The sequence below is a fragment of the Eptesicus fuscus genome, chromosome 19 (assembly GCF_027574615.1).
Source record: "Eptesicus fuscus isolate TK198812 chromosome 19, DD_ASM_mEF_20220401, whole genome shotgun sequence".
NCBI lineage: Eukaryota > Metazoa > Chordata > Mammalia > Chiroptera > Vespertilionidae > Eptesicus > Eptesicus fuscus.
In genome coordinates this window covers 45,459,162-45,478,981 of record NC_072491.1, presented here as the reverse complement: position 1 = coordinate 45,478,981, position 19,820 = coordinate 45,459,162, and the positions used below count along the sequence as shown (strand labels likewise).

At 41.8% G+C, this 19,820-nt stretch overlaps 2 protein-coding genes across 7 annotated transcripts in view; both read right to left on the bottom strand.

The window, feature by feature from the left end:
• LOC103287589 (E3 ubiquitin-protein ligase RNF139) overlaps window positions 1-10,886 on the bottom strand; it is a 50,569-nt gene extending 39,683 nt beyond the window's left edge. The window contains exon 1 of one of the 3 annotated variants that reach the window (XM_054708681.1): window positions 10,382-10,886. In XM_054708681.1, coding sequence (XP_054564656.1) covers window positions 10,382-10,562 — 181 coding nt within the window. In that variant the 5' untranslated portion in view covers window positions 10,563-10,886. The remainder of the gene's footprint in view (window positions 1-10,381) is intronic. The other 2 variants (XM_008143283.3, XM_054708682.1) reach the window with 2 other exon arrangements.
• TRMT12 (tRNA methyltransferase 12 homolog) lies at window positions 7,200-18,854 on the bottom strand. Of its 4 annotated transcripts, none has more exons than XM_054708687.1 (2): window positions 17,433-18,854; window positions 7,200-7,915 (listed from the first exon to the last, which is right to left on the bottom strand). In XM_054708687.1, the coding sequence occupies exon 1, from the start codon at window positions 18,783-18,785 to the stop codon at window positions 17,466-17,468; it is 1,320 nt and encodes a 439-aa protein (XP_054564662.1). In that variant the 5' UTR covers window positions 18,786-18,854; the 3' UTR covers window positions 7,200-7,915; window positions 17,433-17,465. The 4 variants fall into 4 exon arrangements, 3 of the variants coding, with proteins under 3 accessions (XP_054564662.1, XP_054564663.1, XP_054564661.1); XM_054708688.1 differs by lacking the exon at window positions 7,200-7,915 and adding an exon at window positions 12,990-13,249; XR_008554636.1 differs by lacking the exon at window positions 7,200-7,915 and adding an exon at window positions 15,094-15,363 and having other exon boundaries at window positions 15,860-18,854.
• Window positions 18,855-19,820: the final 966 nt, after the last annotated feature.

The following is a 19,820-nucleotide window of genomic DNA, read 5'->3' as shown; positions in this document are numbered from 1 at the left end:
CAAGATGAGTTTGTAATGACACATTTTAATAAGTTTTTAAATCTTTAAAGAACATGTCCTTTTAAATTTTATAATCATTAAAAATAATTAAAATAATTCCATGACAAAAACATTACAATTAAAAATAACCAAAATGAAAAACATTTGTTCCTATTAAATCTTAGAATTCTTTTTCTTAACAGTATTCTTTAGGAAACTGAGTTTAAGTTTTATACTTACATCTAATTCCTCCTTTTCCTCAAGCTGAACTCCAGCTGGCTCTTATTTTTCCTGCTCCTTATATTGAGCATTCTCCCCTGCGTCCAAATTCAGTTGTTTTTTCCCTCCAATTACCTTGCAAATTTCAGAAATGTCTTTCAAGTTCCCTTTTTCCTATACATTACTGAATCTTTTTCTTCAAATAGTCAACCCTTTTTATTGTTCTTCAAATTACAAAAGTAGCATTACGAAAATCAAAACATTTAGAAAACAGTAATAAATCCTCCTCCCCACTCCATACTCAACCAATGTATGGTCTGAAGTGTATTTAGAAGCATCTTTCTTTGTACTCTGACAAATTTTTAAGTGAGATTACAATAAACAAACATTATTATCCAAGGTTTCAACTCTGGAAACGATATCCAAGTAGCCACCAAGTACCCTAGCTGGTCTGGCTCAGTAAATAGAGCATTGGCCCGTGGACTGAGGAAGGGTCATAGCTGGTTCAAAACAGGTCAAAGGCACGTACTCGATTGCAGGGCTTGATCCCTGGCCCCGGTTGGGGCATGTGTGGGAGGCAACCAATCAATGTCTGTCTGTCTGTCTGTCTGTCTGTCTGTCTGTCTCTCTCTCTCTCTCTCTCTCCCCCCGTCTCTCTTGGATGAGGATTAACAAAAAAATAATAGCCACCTACTAGCACTTCTACATTACAACTGTAACATTCAAAATTTCTAAAACTTAGCTTACCTCAAATGGCTCTTGTGATTTCCAATTTCAGTGAAAGATACCATTATTATTCTCTTAATAGTGCCTTCTACCCCTGTAACCCTCGAACTTGACATTAGTCTCCAAATTCTACTAACAACTATTATTACCTATTATTATCTCTTCTTTTCACCAACCTATTTATTAGTTTGTCTCTAACTAAAAACTCATTTTGTCCAAATCCATCTACAAGCATCACCAATATGCCTTTCTTCATATCTTCAAAATACTGGGGCAGCTCTGAAATAGTAATAACTAAAATCTGTATTTCTCATCCTAGAAATCAAGGATCCAGCTGGCCTTAGAATAATGCTCCTCTCAAAGCACACACCAAAGCTCCAGACTTCTTTGCCAAAAACACCCTTTTCAGTGCCATAATTGCAACTGCGTTTACATTTTTCTCTGCTTGTCATGATCGTCCCACCCTGACTGCTCAAATCCTATCCATCTTATACACCCACTTTCTCTGATAGTGACTGTTCCTCTCCAGCATATCTACAGAATCTGGTGAAACACCTAATACTCATATACTACCCAATATTGTAGTTTGTAGGTATCATCTACCCTGTTATATAATGTCTTTGATAGTAAGCAAGGATACTACCTTGTACATCTATGGATACCAAAATATTTTGTAGAAAATAAATACAATTACTATTCATTGGGGAACTAAATGTTTCTGTTGAATTCTGGATTATGTTTTTAAAGGAAACTACAAAATAAAGCCTACTTAGAAATTGAAATATATGAACAGGTCAGACAAAGCTAAGAAACCAGAGCTTGGAAAATAGAAAAAGTGACACACTCCAAATAAAATATCCATCCATCCACCTTATTTCAGCATGTAATCAAGAAAGACCGCATATTACATACAGTGGAGGCATTTCATAATCCATTGCATGTAAAAGTAAGGGCTAGTTCCTCTAAAATCAGCGGACGCCAACCAGACCACTGGTGGTCCGTGAGGTCCAAAAGGTTGGCGACTGCTGCTCTACATGATGACTTTGCCCATGAACTTAAAATTTATCCTATGCCAATGTGTCAGGTCATTTGTGAAAAAGAGAACAAAGGACACAATCACCTAGAAGATACAAAAATGTATGCATAAAAACCACCTGATAAATTTTCAGAGCAAGTGGACCACTAGTAATCTCCCAGAGAGCTACTATCTGGGGATAGGCCCTTTCAATATAAAATGAACTGCCCTGGTCAGTGTGGCCCAGGGTTGGAAAGTGCATGTCCCATGCATGGAAAGGCTGCAGGTTCGGTTCCAGGTCAGGGCACATGCCTGGGTTGCAGGCTTGATCCCCAGTGGGGGGCACGCAGGAGGCAACAGATTGATGTTTGGTTCTCACATTGGTTTCTCTCTCCCGCCCTCTCCTCTTAAAAAATATCGGGGTTTTTTAAAGTACTTTTTAAAAAGCTGAATTAGGAATATTTTTGATGGAAGGTGAGAGGAGATGGAATTAACTCAGCCACTATGTATATGTAATACTCCTTTCTCTACATAGAAAAAGTCATTAATTTTCCTGAGACAAAACTTAAACCAATCTCCTAAGATGAGTCAAATAACTTCAATTCTAGTTTATACTAATTAAAAGGAAGAAAGGCAAGCAGGGACTGTAATTACTTTTGTCAACTTGCTATTCACAAAGTTGTAAATTAATCTTTGTGAATATTCATGAACTTTGTTGTAATTTATAACCAGTCCCTTTTACTCAAATAGCTTTTCCTCAAAACTTATTATTACACACGAATGATTTGGGTTTTAGAAATGAGTCTGGAGAAAAAGTGCCATTTTGCTTTATGCAAATACTAGAGTTCCAGTGCATGGTGGGGTCTCTCAGCCAGGCCTGCGCTCTCTCACAATCCGGGACCCCATGGGGGATGTGGGACTGCCGGATTCGGCCCCATTCCCGCTGGCCAGGCCTCTAGTATGCATATAAGATCTTTGGTTAATCTCTTCCCGCCCTTCCCCTCCCCTCTGAGATTCATCAATCTGTTCCAGGTTTCCATGCTTGTGCGTTGAGCGTCTGCCCCCCTGGTGGTCAGTGCACGTCATAGCTATGTCGAATGGTCACCTACACTTTTATATATACTAGAGGCCTGGTGCACAAAATTCTTGCATGGGTGTGTGTGTGGGGGGAGGTCCCTCAGCCTGGCCTGCACTCTCTCGCAATCCGGGAACTTTCGGGGGATGTCCAACTGCCAGTTTAGGCCCGATCATGCAAGGATCTGGATCGGGCCTAAACTGGCAGTCGGACATCCCTCTCGCAATCTGGGACTGCTGGCTCCTAACTGCTCGCCTGCCTGCCTGATTGCCCCTAACCATTCTGCCTGCCTGCCTGATTGCCCCTAACCACTCGCCTGCCTGCCTGATTGCCCCTAACTGCTCGATAGGGCGTGGGGCTGGCCAGGCCAGGGGCCATGGACATTCTGGTCTCTGATCGTTCTGCCGATTTGGTCACTGGGCTTTTATTATATAGGACAGATACCAAGGGAAAAGGGGGGAGGATAGACAATGTAGTGAGACTACAAATCACAAAGTTCAGATGTGTCCTAGCAAGTAACAATCTAATACTACTCTTCCTTTAAAAAAAAAAAAAAATCCTCACCCAAGGATATTTTTCCATTGATTTTAAAGAGAGTGGAAGAAAGAGGGAAAGACAGAGAAAAATATATCGATTGGTTGCCTCCTGCACTCACACCAACCACGGCCTGGGCCGTGGAGGAGCTTGCAACCAAGGTATGTGCCCTTGACTGGAACTGAACCCAGGACCTTTCAGTCTGTAAGCCGATGCTCTATCCACTGAGCCAAACTGGCTAGGGCTGATACTACCCTTTCTTGACTAAAATCATACCCTCAAGATGTAATAACAACCAAACACTTCAATAGCTTAATATTGTTTAATTCTTACCCAAAGTTTGCATGTAATGGGGTTCTTAAATTTTTCTTTTATACTCAAGGTCCTATGTATGTAACATGGGAGGAATCAACACTCATTTTACAGAAGGAAAAAAAAGTCAAATTCCCAAATAACAAGTCTCAACATTCCGTTTCCCGGCCTTGGCCTTTTGTGACTGTTACCAATAATATTAAAGTTTTGTTGTATTTTCACAACTTCAGACATAAAACTCTTATTTAACCTGTACACCTAAGAAAATTAAGCCCAGGAATAGTGTTTCATATTAGCATGTAAGGGTCACCTACATAAGTAATCAAGCTATATATAAATGATACTTTATAAAGAAAAATCATCTTGGGACACTGGAGAATAGAATTAACTGAAATCACAACTCAGGGATCCAATTTCCAGTATTAGAGTTTCATCAAAGTTCTTGAGGTAGGAAAAGAAGCAGATATCTAAATCAATTCAGGATCTTTGAGGCTATATGTGAACTCAATTCATGAAGAGTTCAGGGCCTTTACAATTTGGATTACCCAAAATAAGCAAGCAGAAACAAACTATTGCACGTTATACAACAATGTGTTTAGCTCTTTTATGTGGAAAGTCCATTCATACCATAACCTTTTCTGGAATCTTAGGACTAAAAATTAGAAAGAAACAGGACATAATATTTACAACTCTCCAGCTACCCTAAAACTTGAAAACATAACCTAAAGCAAGCTGTGGAAAAACATTTCAATGCCAGACAGAATAAAGATGGAGCCCAGAAATAAATGTTATGACTACCTTATTCCCAAGGGAGCCCTAACAAATGAAATACTAGGTAAATAAAATATCTTGAAATAGCAATCAGTTGGTATACTTGATAAAACTATAGCATAAAGAAAAATTTTCTATCGAACTCATTTTAGGTTAAAAAAGGGTATTTTAAGTTTTTTAATAAGATAAAACTAAAATCTTGCTTTCAAACTAAGGTTTTATTAAAGATGTTTTTATTTTTTAAATGTGAACATGATTTTTAAAGAATCAAACCCCACTGGTATTAAATGAAGAATAAACCAAGCTTTGCATAAAACAAGCACATATTTATAAACACACATACTCTTTTTTGCTTCTTACTCAGTGGATCTTACTAAATAATAGTGAGTTTTCTTGTTGCTTTTTTATCCTTTTAAAATTTACATTTCTGATTATTTATCAAAGAGAACATTTACTGATCATCATGTATCTTATCTGTGAATTGCCAATTTATTTTTGCTCATTTATCCATGGAGTTTGTTTTCCTTAATGAATCAGACATTTAAAAAAATATTCTGACTACAAATTCTTTGTCAGTTATCTGTAATGCAAACATCTTCTCCAGGTATGTGGCTGTTCACTTTTCTGATGCTTCCTTTTGATTAATAGAGGTTTTAAATTTTAATATTGTTGAATTTATCAATATTTTACACATTTGTTTATATTTTAAAAGAATTTTTCCTTCTCTAAGATTTTAAAAAAAACACATGTTCTTTATTTTCTTTAAAGTTTGCTTTTCACATCTAAGCATTAATCCATTAGAACTGTTTATATATTGATATGAGGTAGTGATCCAGTAGAATTTTTCACATATGGATAACTAAATGACCACAAATGAATAGTCTATATTTACCTCTACGTACCTCAATGTACTTCTGAAACACATCAAGTTTCCATATACCAGTATACCTGGGTAGTCTATTTTTGGGCTTTCTATTCTGTGCTCTTGGTCTACTTGTTTATCCCAGTGGTTCTCAAACAGAATCATTTTTCCCCTCCCCCCGCAACCCCCCTCTCCCGGAGTCATCTGACAATATCTAGAGACATGTTTTGGCAATCTCAAATGGGGTGCTACTGGTATCTAATGGGCGGTGGACAGGGACGCTGTTAAAAATCCTACAAATCCCTGAACAGCTCCACCCACCTCCCAACAAAGAATTATCTTGTCTAAAATGTCAATCGTGTCACAGCTTAGAATACCTAGTCTATCCTTATTCGGTCCTGATTACTATTTTTTTGTTTTTCACATCACAGGTTTTCTGAGTTCTTTCTATAGCACCAAAAATAACTATATCTCATTCTTTTTATCAACTTTATTGTATGGCTGAACCTGATATAATGAACAGATTCCCTTTTAATAGACATTTAGTGAACAATTTGTTGTTGTGTCATTACCAAGAATGCTGCAATGAATATCCTTGCCCATAGTCTTTGTACAACTATTTTTAGGTCAAATTCTTAGAAATAAAATTGTGTGTCAAAAGAAATATGATGACTTGCAGCTGATAGCGCCAAATGGCTTTACACAGAAGTGACAGCCTACAAAAATTGTATAACTTTACCTATTTTACAGAAGGGGAAAAAAAGTTTTGCCTTACCAGTTTTTATTCAAACTTTGAACTCTTCACTAATCTAATAAGTGAAGTTTTGTTTTAACTATATTTATTTAATTATAAATGAGGCTGAGTAATTTTTCTTTTGCTTATTGACCATCTGCATTTCATTTATTGTCAACTGCTTATCCTAGGCCCATTGTTCTCTAGAAGTAGAAGTTTTTCTTACTGACGGAGTAAAACCTTTAGAAGGACTTCAATCTCATATGATACAGACATTTTCCCCTCAATGTGCCATTTTTAAGAAATTAAAAAGTTTTGTCATAAAAGCTTTTCATTTAAATTTCCCTTGTAATTTCTGGATTGCTTTTCCACTTCAGTGAATTATCATTATATGAGTAATACTATTAAGACAAAGTCCTATGCTTTCATTTTCTGCCTTGGATTTAGATTTGCCAATTCAGCATTATGCTGCACTGGGTTGCATTTCATTTAGCATTTAACACCTCCTAAGAATAGCTTAACATTCTTAAATATTCTATATATTGTGATAAGATTTTATTTGGATCTCCAAAATGAGATGCTTTATTTTCTAATCCCCTGAAACTCTGAGTTGTAGTACTTTATTGTAGGGAAGGAAAGTAAATTCTTCAGATGCTATAGATAAAAATTGGTACTACATCGATTGGTTGCCTCCTGCAGGCACGTACACCAACCAGAGCCCAGACCAGGGAGAAGCTGGTTTGCTCAGTGGATAGCGCATCGGCCTTTTGATAGAAGGGTCCCAGGTCAGATTCCAGTCAGGGCACATGCCAGGGTTTTGGGCTCAATCCTCAGTAGGGTGTGTGCAAGAGGCAGCCAATCAATGATTCTCTCTCATAACTGATGTTTCTATCTCTTTCCCTCTCCCTTCCTCTCTGAAATCAATAAAAATATATTTAAAAAATAAATAAAATAAAATTGGTACTGCTTTTTTTACTTAGAAAATAGATTTCCATTTTTACAATTTTATTTTAAAGAAAAAGATCAGACTGCCAAGTTTTAAGGTTTATATACAACAGTGTATAAATTATTTTAAAAAGGGGCTACAATTACTAAAAAACAAACAGGTAGAACAATTAATTTTAACTATCCTTTGGTATCTTTTACACACAAACCTGCCATTCTCAAAAAACTAGGGAAGATGCCTTATTGAATAGGCCTTAAATACTTAACGCATTTGCTTTTATTCAGGATGTATAGTTTTATAGCACCAAAGTCACTTTTTAAAAAAACGTTATCACTTACAAATGTGAAAAATTAGCATAATTACATTGGCACAATTTAAGGAACAGCCAGGTGATGGATCTGAAAAATATTTTGTATTTCTCATAAAGTCTGACCCAGAGAATATTTTGATAAAATTTTTCAAATAGTGTCAACATTTCTCTGATGCCTTCAAAAGACCAAAATATCTGTAACACAGTATGGTTGTTTTTAAAATATATGTTCTTCTTGATTTTCAGATAGGAAGAGAGAGGTAGAGAGAGAGAGAGAAAAAAAACGCTGATGAGAGAGACACATCAATTGGCTGCCTCCTGCACGCCTCCTCCTGGGGATGGAGCCTGCAACCAGGGCATGTGCCCAGACCCGGAATCCAACCCAGGACCTCCTGGTCCTTGGGACGACGTTCAATCCACTAAGACACACCAGCTGAGAAACAAAGTATAGTTTTAATTGAAGTATTAAAAAATTTTTTTAACTATCAAGCTTACTATTAGCTAACCCTTACTAGGTCCCAAGTACTGTTCTAGGGCTTACATCCTATCTCATTTATTGTCCTTAACACCCTATGAGAGAAATTCCAATACTGTCCATCTTTAAAAAGATACAGATAAGAACAGGGAGGCATGACACAACTAAGTAACCTGCCTGACGTCTTATTCTTATGATTTATCAAATACAAACTTCCATGATTTACTACAAAAATAAGAAGCAGGATAGGTTACAAAAAATATTACTTTTGTTCAATGTTCTTAAACCACAAATTATTCAATTAAGGAGAAGACACCATTTCCTTAAAGTTCCCTAGCTCAACTCTGAGCACTGCATTTAAAATTCTCAGCACCTGGTCCCAAAAGGGTTTTCAGAGACTCTGCAGTCACCTGCTGTAAGAACAAGACAGCAGCTACACTATTTGGGCAATGAACATGTGAATCCTCTCAAACAAAGTTCCTTTTTTTTCCCCCTCCTCCACCATGGACTCTTCTCAAATCAGAAATGAGAATAGCCATCCTCCTAACCTCAAGTCCTGTTATATGTGATTACTTAGTTCCCAAAGCTGCACTTGGTTATCCCATTTATCCCAAATCTGACAAAGTGCCCTAGAAGTCTGTTATCTTCTGCTCTTTTGGGGAGGGTGAAGGCAGGGTTGGCAGGCACTCAGCTGGGACCACCTTACTATACCAAGTAACTGCATGTTAATTTATGGTATGATGAGTGGCTTCTTACTGGCAGGAATAAAATGCCTTCCCAACAGCCCCACTTCTTATTAATTTCATTTTAATATTAACTTCACCCATAACTGTCAGAATTAAATATGTTAAGTATGAAACATTAAAGCTAGTGACTGCTTTTTAAATTTAAGTATAAGTGACATAGTATTATATTAGTTTCAAGTGCATAACGTATTAGTTTCAGGTGTTTGATATTTGTATACATTACAAAATCGCACAGCTCCATTTTTGCCACAGATAATGAGGGCACTACACTTTTGCAGTAGGACTAGCTGGTGTCAGCAGCTGGTGGGTTACTGATAAGTCTTGTGCTCTTCAACAGCTTGTTCACATCGGTGAGTTTTAAGATCTAGCATGGGATCATTACTATACCATTCTGTATCTGGATTGCAGCTGTACTGAGTGAGAAAAGTCAACCACTATTGATGTCAGAAGATTTTTAAGCCTAAGCTCTGGCAACCACTTATTTGCTGTGTATCTAAAGCAAAACACAACCTCTGACCCTGTTTTCTCATTTGTAAAATGAGAATACCACCTCCCACCTCTGAGGGATTTTTGAAGGTTAGACATTAGGTTAGATAATACCAGTGAAAAGTAAAGTATCAACTGTAAAACATTGCTACTTATTGCTACGAACAAAACTCAACAATCCACTCTCCTTTTGTCAGAATAAAGAAGCAACAGATGGCTCATAATTCAGAGAGGTTTGGTAAGGATCTATCAGCAACACTTCAAAGCACTAGCCTACTAAGAACTCATCACAAGAATTACCTCATCAACAAAATTTGCCAAGTTGCAATTACTTAAATTCTTTTACGCATAAGTGCTTTTCCCTTTGATGATGCAAGTGAAGATGGGGAGTCAAACGTGAGGCTTTTCAACACTTCATGCAAATACCACCAAAACTGATTTTCAGAAGTCTCTCTTGGAAAAGTCTCATCGCTTTCTAGCCACGTTTTTTCTTTAAATACCTCTACTTTATTCATGGAAAATTTTAGGACTCCTTATAAACATCGCCTTTTCCATAAGGGGTTTTGGTCAGGGTTTCAAGGTCTGACATTCAAAACCCTGCCCCTTTCGTTTGGATGTCATTTACCGCAGACACTTCGCCGTCGCATTAAAACCCCGTCGATACAGAAGTGACAACAGACGAGTATTCCGCATTTTGGAAAGAAGGAAACTGAGGCCCAAAGCACAAGTCCAAGGTTACCCACGGCGAGCAGAGGTGCAGTTTCTCCCAGGCTGTCGCCCAGGAAGCGGTCGTCAGCACTCATTCCCCACGAGAAACGGCGGGCGGAGCTCCCTCCCTCCGCCTCACTCAGGTGCGAAAGGAGCGGGTGACTCCCGGAGCACCCTCTGCGGCCCACGCGGGTCCCAGGTCATCGCCTCCCCTCCCGGCCGCGAGGACGCCCCGTGGGGACGAACCTGGTTCTCTGTCCCTCTCACACACAGTCTCACACACTCACACTCACTGACACACAGTCTCACACACTTCCACACAGACTCACAGTCTCACACTGACTCTGTCACACACACAATCTCTCTCACACTCAGTCTCTCGCTCACACACACACTCACGCACACACGACCCTCGGCCTGCACGCGGCTGCCCGCTCCCGGCGGCACGTCCCGTCCCGGGAGGCAGGCCGCCCCTCCCCCTTACCGAGGAGCCGGAGGAAGATCTGGAGCCCGATGCAGAACCGGCTTTGGCTGGAATCATAGTAAGAGTTGAAGATGGCGTCGATGATGTAGAGGCAGGGCACCCGGAGCGCCACTTCGAGCGCCGCCCAGGCCTGCTGATGGGCCATCCGCACCTGCTGCTGCGGGGGCCCCACCGCTGCCATGAGCCGCTGCCGCACCGGGGCTGGGCGGGCCGGGCAGGGCCGCGCGGGGCAGTCCCCGGACGGCGGCCAGGGGCGGGGGCTGAGGCGGCGACTCCGCCCCCTCCTCCCCGGTCTCTCACGACCCGCCCGCCGCCCGCTCGCGTCTCTCGAGCAGGAGCAGGCGGCGGCGGCTCCCGGGAGGCCTCTGGGTGTCGGTGTTCTCGGCTGGCTAAGGCCTGGCTCCTCCTCCCTCCACCGCCTCCCCCGCCCGCGGAGCCACCATCTTGACCTCGCCCGCGGGCCTCTGCCGTTGGGGCTGTTGGGAGGCTGAGGCGGTGCCCCAGGTCACGCGAGACCGCGGAGACCGCGCCGCTGTCGCGTCACAATCGGGCGCTAGGGGCGCTCCCATGTCGTCATCACGCGTAGCCAACGTCTCAGCGTTACCATGGTTTCCGCTCACCACCGCGACCCTTGCTGCCTCCGCAGTTTTGGAGCCTTGCCGTGGCGCAGGCGCTCTGTGGCAGCCGCGCCCTCCACCCTCAGAGCGGCCGCCCCCCCACGGCGGCGTGGGCGCAGGGAGGGATCCCCAGCTTCCACTGGCGGGACTTCTTTGTTGTTTTATTAGAGCCCATTAAATGTCCCATAAACGTGGTTCAAAGGTGCTTGAGAGGAGGAAAGTCAAAGGGCGCCGCCCGCCCCACCTACTCACCCGACCTGGCGGCGGCTCGGAGACTGGGGCCGGTCGGCCGACATTCCAGGGAAAGACCTCCTGGAGGCGCGTCTGCGTGCCTTTTAGGGAGCCGCCGCGGATTGTGGCTCTGGGCTAGGTGTAGGCGCTACCAAGAAAACATCCTCATCCCTCTGCACATCACCCTCACCACCTCCTCCCAAGTTGGACAGAACTGAGGACACTTATCGGCCACATGCCTGGGTTGCAGATGCCAAGGGTCACTGTGAATTAAGGGCAGGAACCCAGATCTCCGACTTTGATGTCTAGTTTTCTAGCTACCCAGGCAGTCCCTTCTTTCCTCCCAGGCAGAAGAGATCCTAGTTTTCTTGTTTTGTGGGGATCAGAACGTGCCACCCCCAAAGTATGCCCCTTTGACATAGGATTACTTTTAGCTAAAAACAAGAAAGGGCTGAAGCCCCCCTCTCCCAAGAAAAGCTCTCTGCCTCCACGCCCCCCAAAACACATTTGCTTAGAAATCAGGACATAAATGTCCACTTGTAAAGGTGTCTCCCTCTCCCTTACCTATAAGAGGACTCTCAGACTCTGCATCACCCACTAACCTTACTAATCATCTTCCACTAGTTTCCCCCACATATTTACCTTCCCAGTTACTACCCCCTAGAAAGAAGCCTATACTAATCTGGCCATACTTATTTTCTCTACACCAGAAAATAGGAATGTAAATAGCTATTAACCAATGTCATCCCAATTAAGTTTAATTGTAAAACTAATAATAAAAAAAGGAAAATAAGAATGTAAGTCAGGTCAGAGTCTGCACTGTAGACCCAGCCATCTCAAATTAAGGAGGGTAAAATAGTAAGCAAGAACCTGGTTTACTTAGGGTCCTAGCCCAAACTGCACTCTGCAATCCACTTTATATCAGGGCTCTAAACGGGTGATTAATAAAACTCCAAGACACCTTTCTCTAAGTGGAGGTAGGTGTGGTAGAATGATTGAACCCACACCCAAACTCCTTACTACAGTCTCATGTTTTTAAACGTCTGTCACCCCCTACTAATAATGACTGCCATCTGTGTTTCCCATATACTAGACACTGAGCTAAAGGTGTTACATTTTAATTAAATCTTTGTGTCAGCATTATTTTGATAGGTATCATTTTAGAGAGGAGGAAACTGAGGCTTAGATAAGTTAACAAAAGTTAAGTGGCCAGTATGGCCATAGCTACTGAAGAGTCAAACCCAGGATTCGAACCCCAGGCTATCTGGAACTTAGAACTTCAGGCATCTTTGACTCCTTCCTCTTTTCACCCACAGCCAATCTGCAACCAAATCTTAATAATTTTTTCTAGACAGTCTCTTGTATCTGTTTCCTTACTGTTGTCACTGTCAGTATTCTAACCCAAGATCCTACTGTAGCTTGCCTATTTACTGAATATCATTTTGATCACCATTTTTCTAATCCAGTCTGTTTACTTCTGCTGAGTTAATTTTCCTAAACTGCACACCTGGGGAATATCTTGTGGTTTTGACAAAATTCCCAAAGGAAAGCAAACTTGGTAAGAGGAGACAACTATGAAAGCTTATATGGAAACTTAGAGATGTAAATTAGCTACTCAGCCCATCTGTTATTATGCCCTAATTGCAATTTAAAGGAAAAAGAGAAAGGCTATTATGTAGAAAAGGGCCCACAGGATTAATCTAAAAGGGTAGTGTGGTAAGGAGACAGGAGGTAAGTACCATTATATTATGATCATGCAAAATGGAAAATAAAATAGTTCATGGGTTTCCTCCAATTTTTATTTAAAAAGTGTAGTAAATATTAAATAAAAAGGTTTTTAAAATGAGCAAATACCCTTCAGTTCATGTTAATGTTTTAACAGTTTCCAATCTTAATTTGATGCACAAATTTTATAAGAATTTTTAATTCGCCCATCCAGAGTGGCTCAGTGGTCACAGGAGGTCACAGGTTCGATTCCTGGTATGTGGGGGCACATGCCTGGGTTGCAGATGCAATCCCCCTGTAGGAGCATGCAGGAGGCAGCCAATCAATGATTCTTTCTCATCATTTATGTTTCTATCTCTCTCTCTCCCTCTCCCTTCCTCTCTGAAATCAATAAAAATATATATTTTTTTAAAGAAATTCTAATTCAAACTAAATTCCATCTTAGGCCAAGAACGTTCAGGATTGGTGGCATAGTCATTCTTATCTTTCTCAAATATAACTTCAAGCCAAGTTTCTTTAAACTCTCTAGGTCTCACTTTCCTCACCCATAAAGTGAAGGTTTGACTAAGATCCTGGCAAATACTTTAAAATACTACTTTAAAACAAAATTTATATCAATGAGGTAGTATTTAGATGCTTAGGAATCTTTTAAATAAAAGCAAGGCTTTCAACGAAATAGCTATATTTCACTGAATTTAAACTTTGTTTGGTTTCTACATTGATTTGAATGTTGCACAACTCAGGTATATATTTATATTGAGTCTACCCAGAAGAGTACACACACACACACACACACACACACACCTTATATACATAAATTACCTGTGGTCAAAAATAATCTGTTCACTCAGCTTTAATGATTCAAATGCCTCTTAGATAGCATGATGTGTAAAAACTAGTTTGCCTTTTCTGTGGACATTTTCATCAGTCAAGTCTTTGTTCCAAACAACAGAAACTGATTCTGGGCTATCATTATTCCTCAAGATTTCAAGTTCCAAGAATGACGGTGCAATTGGTCGAGCTTATTGGACCATGTATCTGTACCCGAGCTGTACCTAGGACAAGTACTAGCAGTTTCCTTAGGGCGGGGAGGAAGCAGTAGGAAACAGGCACTCAGAATTACCCATTCCAACTCTCCCCACCAAAGTACTGCGTGTTTCCTTTAAATGGAATATAAGGACGCTGGTAGGAAGAATAGGGAGTAATAGCCCCAAAAGGGACAAATACATACCTTAACTTTATCTCAGACCTCAGTAAGTATTTTAAAAATAATCTCTGGTCCTAAATTACTTTAGGGGAGCTTCAGTTTTTTTCATCATTAAATTTCAGATATGCTCATCAAAATTCAGCTATTTGAATTTCCTGGTTTTGTAAGTGCCAAATTAACAGGAACAGTCTATTGTTGTTTAGTTAACAAAGGAAATAACAAAGAATATAGTGGCATATGGAGTCAATGTTGGGTTTACATTACCTGACTTTTGGTTCATTCATTTATTCACTCAACAGACATTTACTGAGCACTATAAGCATGGCAGTATGTTTGCCCACTTCTGCCTCTTACTACTTCTCTGTCTCTAGACAGAGTACTTAAACTCTCTAGTCTTCAGTATCCTCATCTTGTAAAAAGTAATAAAGTTTAATATAAAACAAAATACATGACATGCATTATCCAATTAATCTTCAACAAACTTGTCCAAGGACACAGACAGTAACAGTGGCAGAGTCAGGTTTCTAATCCTTATTTTTCTGATTCCAGAGCTTAAGGTCTAATCCTCTGCAAGTAATTCTGATGCTTGTTACACAAATTGTAACAACATATTTTAATACTTAGTATGGTATATAGTAAACAAATGTTAAGAGAAATACTCAGTGGAAGCTTTATATAACACTTAGCAATGGCTCCATTTATGGCTCAGGAGTACTGTGAAGATATTGTTTATTAGTTTGGGTTGTTATATGTGGCAATTATTCAGTAGTAATTTAATTTATATTAGAATATAAATAGATGACAGGTTCAGATATGTTAATCTTCTAGGGTGATGGTCAAGAATAATCTGAGGGCTGAGGTCCTGCTGAAAGGAAGAGTAAAGTAATACTAAATTAAAAACATCCATCTATCAAGGCAGGGAGCCCAAAGAAGATGGATATAGTATCCCACTGACATGGGAAGTATAGGACCCTTCATCTTAGATGGGATACTGTAGTCCCAGCTTCTGATAATCACCTTTCATTTTTTCAAAAATCATTTCTCATTTCATAGCTACACCCAAATGAGTAGAATAAAAACTTCAAAATGGAAGATTCAATATTGTAACAATGCCAATTTTACCCTATAGGTCCAATGTAATCCCAACAAGAAAATCTCAGCAGATTCTTTTTTCCAAAAATTGACAAGCCGATTTTAACATCCTAAGAAAAAGCAAAAAGATCAATAATAAATAATGCAATCTTGAACAAAGTTGAAGGACTTACAGTATCAGTTACCAGGACCTGTTTTAAAGCTATAATAATTCAGACAAGATGGTGTTGGTGCATGAACAGAAAAACTCACCCGTGGAACAGAAGAGAAAGTCTAGAAACAGCCCCACACTTATGAGTTTATGATGAAAGTGACAGTACAGAGGGAAAAGGATGATAAAACACACACACAGCAATATAATGGGACTCTATGGATACTGCCTAACAAAGGACAGGATATCACTTAATGGTGAAACACACTGGAGGCATTCTCTCTGAAAGCAGGAACAATTTAACACTGTATTAGAGGTGGGGTGGGGCAGGGGGGGGGAAATAGAGCAAGTTAGACTGCCAGAAGCTTCCCTTTCCAATCAAGATTTAGCTGTTTTGAACTTCTTTTCCTCACCTTAGCACTCCTACAACATGCTATCACTCATATGGCACTTACTTCATCATCTTCAAATTCTTTTGAGTATTTGTGTATCAGCTGCTAGGGTGTGAGCTCCTCAGAGACAGGAACTGTGTCTAGTGAATACATTTCCTGTGGCCCACGTATATAGTACTCACAATATTTAGCGGATAACACAAACAGCACCAATCCTGTCTGGTTTACAGCCACTGTTGCAAAAAGGACAAGCAGCCAGCCCAACCCCAGCTAACCAAAGGCCAGGTACAATCATAATCCTGATAAAGCCACATGCTGTTATCTATGTCCTCTATCAGATAAACAAGTCCAGGCTTCAAAGTGCACCAAAATAAGGCTCTGAGGAGTGATTCTCCACCATTAGTCATCCTAAAGGTAAACAGAGTGATTCCCTATAATTAGTCATCCAAAGGGTAAACATTGGTGATGGCAGACAGACATAAAATAAAGTAAGGCTTGAAAAACTGCAGAACACCTCACATTCCCTACAGCTCCTTCCGCTGGTCCTGATGTTGTTGGCCAGGGAAGGAAGATGAAAAGTGAGTCGGAGCCCTTTAAAAATTTAAGGTTTTAATTCGAACTTTTAAAATAGCTAGCAAGCCCTGGCTGGTATGGCTCAGTTGGTTGGAGCGCCATCCATATACGAGTTTTCGGGTTTGAGTCCAGGGAAGGGCACATACTTAGAATGCTGGTTCGATCACTGGTCAAGGGACATGTGGAAGGCAGCCAATCAATGTTCTCTCTTGCATCCATGTTTCTCTCATGCTCTCTCTTCCTTCCCCTCTCTCTAATCAATAAGCATATGCTCGAGTGAGGATTAAAAAAAACACAAAAAACCCCGCTAGTAATTGGCAGCTATTGCACAGCTTAAGACTGAAAGTCTAGTTTCCCTCTGATTTAAAGCAGTCATTTTATCCACTTTTCTACCACAATAAGCCCAATATTGAAGACATCACCCTCCTCCCAACACTCATTTAGGTATGCCTAAGTAGAATTAATACACTAATTTTTGTCCTCTTCCCTCCCTATTTTGTCAGTGATAATAATAAAGCAGCACCATTTTAATGTCTTGATATAGACTCCATTGTTTAGTCACATTGATTTTATTTCTCAAATGCATCCACCTCCCACTGCCACCAACTAGAAGCCACCATCACCTCATGCCTGGACAACTACAGAAACCTTCTCACTGGTCTGCTTCCATCCTGGACACCTTCCAGTTGATTTTCCATATTGTAACCAGAGTGATTTTGAAAACAGCACTGCCTTTCACTCTGATAACCAACATCCTGTGTACAACTGCTCATTAAATAAAAGCCATGTAAGATAATTCAAAGAAACCCTTATTTTGTAAATAAGGAAATCCAATGCCAAAAGAATACTGAAACCATGTACCCCCGGTCAGACAGAACCGAGGTCAGGATTCGGAATTCATGACTGCACTGATGGGCCTCATTTCAGTGAGTCATACTGCTTCTCCTAGGATGGACTGGTCTAGAGTCTGCTTGCAGGGCCACAAAATACTATATTAAAATAGATTACCGGAAACAAGAGGGGTGAGAAGCTGGCCTGAGCTGATGCATTAAGGTTCACTCACACGTAGACGTTCATGTCTCTGGATCCACCTTCTCTAGCCAACCAGAGGACAGGGCCGGCATTCTAGATCCAGGACTATGTGATCCACATGGGGTGCATAGGATTTCACTGGTTGGATGTGCAAGATTTGTGTCTTCCACGGTTTCCCATGCACCTGCTGAAGAAGAGTGACAATTCGAGTTTCTGCAGACTCCGCCCACCTGTGCCACTCTGGCTTGATGGCTGCTGACAGCACGTTTCTCCTAGAATCCCCACTAGCTCCATTTTCCCATTGGTTACTGATAATTTGCTGAGGACAAAGCCAATGCTCCTTCTCCATTTCACTGTTTCCAGAAGGCTGGAGATTCCTCCCTGGGAAAGATTCCACGTTTTGGTGGATATGCAAAATGCCCCCAGCATCCTTTCGTAGCACCCGGCAGGCAGTCCGCCAGCCTTCTTCAGAGCTTGGAATCAGCCCCAGGTTCACCCGGTCTGCAATGTTTGAGAGGTTCAACTTTCTGTTGTCTCCAAAGTGTATTTGGCACCGATCTGCTACTCCATTGATCTCAAGGTTACGTTTCAGAGCAACTACAGCATGGGGGTTCCACTCACAGGCATGGACGAAGGCAGCACCGGCGTGAACTAGGAATGGCAATGTGAAATAACCAATGCCTGCATAGAGATCCACCAGCACTTGTCCCGCACAGGGCAGCGATGCCACTCGAAGCTTCTCAGTGATGTTCCCGAAGGAGAACATGCACTGGGTTATGTCAAACTTATATCGGATCCCATTATCCACATGCTCAACCCAGCCATCGTCGCCCAGCAGCAGAGTCACGGCTGGCGTTCGAGTGCCATCAGGTGATACCCGCCCTCGTTTGGCCAAACGCTGGACGCCAAGGGCCGAGGCCACAATCTCCCAGAGTTCTGGTTCCAGATTTTCCCACTGCTCAGCCTGGAAACAGTTCTCACTCAGCAACAAGAGGTTACCGTGTCGTTGCCAGGTTCGGGGTAAATCGGCCTCCAACTCAGCGGACCATGTCACTCCCCGGGCCTCGACCCAGCGACTCACCTCAAGGCGTAGCCGTTGGGCCGGTGAACAAGCCCGGGCCTTCCGTGAAGGAACAGGGGCCAGGAGCTGCGTCAGTGTACAGGTGCTGCCGGGAGCCACACAACTCCTCAGCTGCCACAGGTGCCGCTCGGGGAGCGCCTCTCCCAGCACGGGCAGCGCCACGGTGCCATCCGGCATCTTCTCCGCGCGGTGCTGTCTGTCCAGGAGTTTCTCCTTCTCCAGGTATTCCCGGCATCGCTGGGCAAACCGCGGCTCCGCGACCACTGCGACCACGGCCGCGGGCTTCCCACCTTCCTTTTCCATGTCGCTGGCCTCACATTCTCTCAGATTCCCCCTCGCCTCAGCTCCGGGTCCACTCAGCCTCCGCAGGAAGAGAGGCGTGCGCGCCGCTGGGCCGGGGGCGGAAGTGACGTCACCAGCAAGCCGGAACTAAAGGGTGTGGGTACGCCTCCCGACGGTTGGCGTCGTCGTTGCCATGGTGAAGCCGCTACCGCCATCTTTATTGTGATCCAGGGATACTTGCTTCACGAAATGAATAACAAGGAACTGTGTGGGCGTAAACACTTCAAATTAGTGGGTATCCTCCAGAACCCCCATGCACTCTCGTCAGTGCTGCTCACGAATCCAAAGAGGGAAGTGAGCCTGGCATGATGGGCCGCCTTTGGAGAAAGGCTTCCCACAGCCTCATGCTGCTCTCTCAGGTCAGCACCAGCAGCCGCCTTATCTGCTAGTGAAGAATCAGATGTAGATTCCTCATTCCTCTTCCTGGCAAAGATAGTCGTCACCATCTCACTGTCCTGCAGTATAAGAAACGAATGTCTGGAAGTCAGAAGGATCTAAGTTTGGGTAAATCCTTATCACCTCTCAGAACCAGAATCTTCACCTGTAAAAGGGAATAATGTTAACATCCTCAGATGATTGCTGTAGTGGGTGGAGATACATACAGTGCTTTGAACCGTGACCAGTAAAGAGTAAATACTCAAAAGAGATGTAATGTAACACGTTGAATTGGTTAAATGGCAGATATATACCACTTGAAATGCTTTGATATATCTAATGAAGACAAAGGGGAATTATCCTACCAATAAAATAACTGAAAATAAGAATTGCAAAAAAAGCCCTATCCTTTTTACTTACCTCTCACCATTCTTTTTTTTTAATATATATATTATTGATTTTTTACAGAGAGGAAGAGAGAGGGATAGAGAGTTAGAAACATCGATGAGAGAGAAACATCGATCAGCTGCCTCCTGCACACCTCCTATTGGGGATGTGCCTGCAACCAAGGTACATGCCCTTGACCGGAATCGAACCTGGGACCTTTCAGTCTGCAGGCTG